This window comes from Cariama cristata, unplaced genomic scaffold, assembly GCF_000690535.1.
Source record: "Cariama cristata isolate BGI_N322 unplaced genomic scaffold, ASM69053v1 scaffold36992, whole genome shotgun sequence".
In the NCBI taxonomy this organism is placed as follows: domain Eukaryota; kingdom Metazoa; phylum Chordata; class Aves; order Cariamiformes; family Cariamidae; genus Cariama; species Cariama cristata.
The window spans coordinates 1-6,410 of record NW_009606213.1 but is presented as its reverse complement, the minus strand read 5'-3'; the positions used below and the strand labels follow the sequence as shown (position 1 = coordinate 6,410).

At 44.6% G+C, this 6,410-nt stretch overlaps 1 protein-coding gene across 1 annotated transcript; it reads right to left on the bottom strand.

Moving 5' to 3' along the window:
• Positions 1 to 5,065: 5,065 nt before the first annotated feature.
• On the bottom strand, positions 5,066 to 6,337 carry GADD45G (growth arrest and DNA-damage-inducible, gamma; the record flags this gene model as incomplete). Its single annotated transcript, XM_009696263.1, has 2 exons — positions 5,066 to 5,740; positions 6,124 to 6,337. Coding segments are annotated over 2 exons (325 nt in total), but the record flags the coding sequence as incomplete, so codon positions are not given.
• Positions 6,338 to 6,410: the final 73 nt, after the last annotated feature.

Below are 6,410 nucleotides of genomic sequence, written 5' to 3'. Positions count from 1 at the left end.
TGCCAGGACTTGTCTATGTAGTCTTAATCAGCAAATAATTGTGCTGTATGTACCTCAAGTGTGGTCCTGTGAACTGAATGCCTAGTAGCCGGAAAGCAATAACCAGTGCCTTAGAGTATGTCTTCTGGCTTGGTTTCGTCCAAGAGAAACCCTGTTTGCTCCAGCTGTGTTTTGCCATGTGAACCAAAGCAGGTTAGCAGGTCAAGATCCACAGATTCATTTCAGCCACTCAACTGATCCAAGCTAAAACACTTATGCAACTGTGTCCTACACTACACGTTCTTAAGCAGAAGAGTAAAGCCTGAAGTCCAGTATGCAAGTTTATGGCTATAAAGCTAAATAAGGTGGTTGGCTGGAGAGTTTTGACTCTGGACTCCCAGCTGAGCATATGGGTATCTGAATGTACCTAGCGGGTATCTGAATGTACCTAGCAGTTATCTAATTGATGTGCCTTGTTTCTGGAAGACAAATTCGAAACTTTGGGCCTTAGCTACTTGTTCAGGCATTCAAACAGAAATTACTAAGCAGCATTGCTTCCTACTGGCTTCAAGAGGATGTGAAAGCTAGGCTGCGATAGTTTAGGTGCCCCAAAACAGGGAGTAGGAAGCAAACCTTAGATTCACTGCTCTGAAAATTCTTAACTTCATGGTGTCGTGGGACAGTAAATATTGCGTCTGATACTGAAATTCACCTTGGGTGCGCTTTGTTAAATTTTATCACTATTCTGCAGGGGATTATAGCACGTGGGACTTTCTACATGGAGTTTTAACAGCTCTTCTCAAAAAAAGGATGGCTTTTTTCTCATCAGTTGTAGCACACAGGAAATATTAAATCAGTCAATAAACCTCTTGTTATATCTCTATAGCTATCCCTCCAAAGCAGGGAGAGGGAAAAAAAAAAAAAAAACACAAAGAAGAAAATATTCTTTCGTTCTTCCATGCATAAAAATCAGAAAAGAAGCATGGCAAAATAATCATATGCCAGTGCAGTGGGAGACTGGAGATTTTATAGCCACTACAACTCCTATGTCTGGGATCTGACTATACTTTTAAAGATACCAATACATTCAAAATAATACTTCACATACACTCTGATATTCTTAATGCTGTGTGTAAGGATATCGCACTGCAGGACAGTGAAGAATAATAGGAGTATTCACTCATTCAATATGAAACAATTACACATGAAGCATTAACTCAGCTTTTCCAATACCCTATCATTGCATGTTCAGACTTTACAAAGTGAGCAAATCATACCTGCCATGATGAAATGGATAAGGAATGAGCCGGAATGAGAAGGAGTTTTCATAAAAACCTGTAGAAAGAATGGGTCTGGTGAGGCATATGTGGTGTCTGTACAGCTCCATCCCTCCGCCAAATTCGGTTTCTGCCACTGCTGCTTTACAATGAAGGCAGTCCTGTGGGTGCATCTTCATGAGCACAGCTGTCCACAATGTGTGTCCCTACAAGGAACACAATATTCACACATCCTTCTCCACGCATGTCTCTTGCTCACACATGTGATGACATTTGCTTCCACTAGTAATATTCTGCCTGTATACTTGCCATGGTTTAACCTGGGGACACACTGTTCTTTCCTCCTGATGACAAGGGATCTGAGAGCTGGAGTTAAAACATTTGCTGACATGAGGCAGGTCTCTCTTATGTGTCAGTCAGTGGTGCTATGGCATGCTTCTGCCACTAGCATTTTTGTGAAGATTGTCTCCTTGCAAAACATACGTTAATTCCGTTAATTCAAACAGCCTCCATCTACAACTAAAACTCCACCAGATTGCAGAACTCTAAGGCTGCAAAGAGGGCATCTCAGCGCTCCTTCCCTGAGCATCCAGCGCTATAAATGCTGCTTGAGCAGATCGTCTAGCATATGCACAGATTTTATGGAAACATTATTCTGTGCAGCAGTTTGCCTGCCCCTCTCTAATATACTTTTTATTATCTTCCTTTTTGTATTTCCTACTCGACAGCAAAGAAAAAGCATTGTTTACAACAGCTGTATCCTGTGTGCCAGTCTCCTCTCTCTCTCTCTCTCTCTCTCATGATAAGGCAGTTAACTCAAGATAGCATATATTAAAAGAATCAGGCATCTAAAGAGAAGATTGCCATAACCACAAGAGAGAGAAAAGTAAAGTGATACACAGAAGTGCAACAGGAAGAAAACAGCATTAAGAGAAGGAAACAGAATACGAGGGGAAATTCCTGTAAGTCAGCACTATTAGATGGTGAAATAGATACCCAGGTAGAGAAACGTAAACCCATTGCTCAAAAAATTTTAAATGAAACTTCATACACCACTTCGTTAAAAAAATGCACTTAGGAGTATAGACAGCACAACACAAATGCCTATGATTATAATATTTAAATGCATAGTTCTAATCACCTAGTGGCACAGAAGTAAAGGACTTGATGGAAAGCAGACCTTCAGAAGCAGAGCCAGAAGCACCACCACTCCACTCCGTGTCCTGCACCTCCTGCTGCGTCACTAGGCTGGCCCACATCCTGGAGAACCACCTTTATTATTCATAGCTCTTAACCTCAGTCTCCTCCACAGAGCCCCCTGAGGTGGCCCACCGCGGCACAAAGCAAGCCAGGCTCTGAAGACCACGCAGCACAGCTGGGATGCAGGCGCCTCGGCAGAGCTCCTCACAGACCCTGCCAGCCCTGCAAACCCGTGGTGCCCCCGTCCTGGGCACTTCTGTCTCCCGGGAAGGTGAGGTACGCAGGGCACACTGCTCATGGACACAAGAGGTGACTGTCCCTGCCCTTCGAATCTCCCAGATACCTGACAAAACACCCTGGACATCTGGTGAGCCGACCAACATCTTCCAACCAGCTGTCCCCACCCCAGTCAGTAACACCCAAGTCTGCCTGTACAACTGTAGACTGCTCCTTGCACAGTTATATATCTGAGCACTTAAAGATGAAGTCCACTTGTATCAGCAGATACCAGCTGCTGAATTTTTGCTACATTAAGTAGCGTTGATCACTACAGATATTTGCAGCAGCACATAACTTGCAAGTTACAGCTGCCTTTGGTTGCAACGCCATATTAATAACATTTGCAGGCTAAGTCTGTTTAATACTGTTCGCGCTACAGTGTATGTGCATCGAGCCAGAAGGGATTTCAGGAGAATTGTATGGGTCACTAAAATAAGAAACTGTGTACCTCTCATGAGGCACAGCTTACAGCTTCACAAGATAGCGGGAAGGCAGAGGTCAGCCTCCCATCTTCTAAGGGCCTGGAGGCAACAGCCTCACAAGGGTATTTTGGTGTTCCCTCATTAATTTTATTGTTTGCTGCACAATATATTCCTTCCATAAAAGCTAGAAAGTTGAACTTCCTACCAGGTACAACTACCTATGCCTACCGTCTCAGCCAACAAATCAGTCGAACTTCTTCTCTGCTATACTTTAATTGTATATGTAATTGTATACGTGCTTGAGAAGTTCCTTCGATCTTCTCAGGCTTTTGTTTAAACCACTCAAGGCTGTAAAGTACTGCTTACACTTTACATAAAAGTTGATTTCAGGACAGTTCACTTTAATCTGTTCTTGGCTCTCCGTACTGATTAGGCCCCAAGCAAAGAACAGAAATACATTTCTCAGCTGTAAAACCATTGAAAATGAAGAAAACTGCATTTGCTGAGGGAAAAATATAAAAACATACAATAAAGCATCCAGACTTGATACTTTCTATGTATCAAGGCAACTGCCTTAAAGGCAGTTTCTGTTACCACAGCTGCCAAAGCTATTTATTCTCTTCGCTCCTCCGTGTGACTTTTCGCAAAGTCCTAGAGCAGACACCAGTTGATGAGTGCAGGTTAAGCAGAAAAACAGGCTGTGCAGAAGGTCCTGTATCCGAAGTGCAAGAAGGAATACTTGCAGAGGTCTGAGGCCCCTGTAATTTTTCCTTCAGCCTACACTCTGGTTATGTTGCCCATCCTACAGCCTCTCACGACACAGTGACAGGGGCCAAGCAGTCCTAGATAACTCCTGTACAAGGGAGCGTATTCCAGGAACGCTGGAGCTGAATTTGAACTTCCCTTATCAGGAACAATGAAATCAAGAGCAAGCAGCTTCCCAGAAACTGCAACTGTTCAAGATACCCCATGTAGAAATGACCACTTTTCAGCAAGTGCTACTGTCAATCACTGCAAGCCAGCCTAGAGGAAATGTAATTGTGGTAACTGAGTATTTTTAGTGACTACAGAGGAAGCAAGTAGTTTAGCTTTCTCGCTCTCTGAAAAAGGGATCATTACTATGCCATTTTAATGTCAAGTCCTGGAGCATACATACAGATTGTGCAGAGAAATGGGGTGATATTTTCCCTTTTATTAACATAGGGCCAAATCAGCCTGCCCGTATTAACTTTCCATGCCAGGATCTCTAAAAAAGGCCACACCATCCTTAAATTGTTTTGGACTTAATTTGGTGTTGTCATGCAATTAGGTTTTGCAAAATTGGCTTCTGGAGTGACAGCTTCTATTGTTACAGCATATGGCAATCAGAGAGCAGTTTGTGGCAGATGTGATGTTTATTCACTATTTGCTAGTTTTAGATTTAACAATGTCATTCTAATCAAAGAAAATGCTAGATGTATTTGACATCCAAGGAGTTTTGCAGCCCCCCTGCATCATGTTTAAGCTGCTTCTGTCAAGTGGGAACACTGCAGCTCTGAATGAGTCCAAGTCATATTTAAAAACTAATGATGCAATTTACTGGAGAGCTGTATTCCAAAAATCCATGTTTCTAACATGTATTGTGTTTCTTCAGTAGACTACAAAGACCACCTATTACAATAAGTGAGCTCATTAAGCATGCAGCTCCTTAGTCTTGCAAGCTGTTGCTATAAGCAGCTGTTGCAAGAGGGTGAAAGGTTGAATTATCAACTTGGACAGCACAGCTTTTCATTCAGCTGGCCCAGGAGAGAAAGTATTTGAGGAATATCTCCATTACTGTGGAGTATACCTCTGACTACAGCACACAAGCAAAACATCAGTGGAGTTCAGTGACATACTTCCCCACCCAGTAAGCAAGACACTCCCAGAAATTGTCAAAAATTTATTATGAAAGCTTCAATAGCAGCAAATACTTCAATAAAAAAATATTGCATTATTAAACCAGTTCTGCAGAGTGACCCAAAAGGCCTGTTGAAGTCTGTCTGCTTTAGAGTCTCTATATTTGTCTTAGTAAAGAATCCCCAATAGTTCATCAAATATTGAAACTTTCTTCTGTGTTTTGTAGACAGCACCAACAGTTCCTAGTTACAGTACTCTGTCCAGTCCTTCTGGAAAGTTTTGGCCCACTTCCCTCAACTTTCTCTCTGCTTTCTGAAACAGCTCCACTTAACCAGGAAACTTGCAATACTTCTTTCAGTTCCATGGTATGTCAGCCTCTCCACGGTTGCAGCCTACAGAGGCTCACTGGTGAGGTGAGCTGTTCTCCTCTTTCTCCTCCATAAGAGCGCACTGCATGCCAGTCTGAGCGACTTTAATCCAGTCTCTTGACCAGGCTAATCCATGGAATCAGCAGCTTGTTGCACACTTCGGTGAACCCACACCACGTTGAGAATGCCACAAAGATTTCAGCCTCCCCAATGCACTGGGTCACCATCACTCAGGCAGGGTGATAGTTGGCACCCAGTCATTGACATTTCGGCTCTCCTCACAAAATGAGTTCAGCTTTTCTAAAGCTGGGTCCTTCCAGCCATCTTCATTAGGGTTCTGTCAGAAAGAAAAAAGTTGCACACCATGAGGTCTGCCCACCAGCTGAGGTCATCACAACATTTACAGAAGCATTAGCTTAGGAAGCAAGGCATTTTCAGATGGTTTCTGTCCTGACAGAAAGCAGGAAGCGGAGATGTTACCCTTGTGGACAGCAGAGGAAACCCACAGTTACGAGAAGCGTAGCCTTCTACTACTACTCAGCTGACTTGCTGTCTAGCGTGTGCCAAGCCCCCGTTCTTTGCCCAAAAGAGGATTTGACTACCAGCAGGAGATGGGGCCGCTCCTGAAAGGCTCTAACCACCCCGTGCAGAGGCCGGCAGTGCAAGCACAGCCCGGAGGACGGCACACCGAGTACCGCTCGCCTCCCACAGAACACCCACCATGATGAGGATGCAGTGGAGGTCCCGCGGCTCCCCCGACTCCTCGCTGGGCCCCACGATGGCAGCCAGCTTGCCCACGTCGTTCACCCTTACAATGTCAATGTCATTCTCGCAGCAGAAGGCCTGGATGAGGGTGAAGTGGATCTGCAGGGCAATGTCCCCCTCGTCCTCCTCGTCCGCGGCCAGCACGCAGAAAGCGACGTTGTCGGGATCGCTGCAAGAGGGGAGCGGCACGCTGAGCCCCGCGGCCGGTCTCGAAGCCCCCGCGCCCCGCTGGGCGGCTCCCC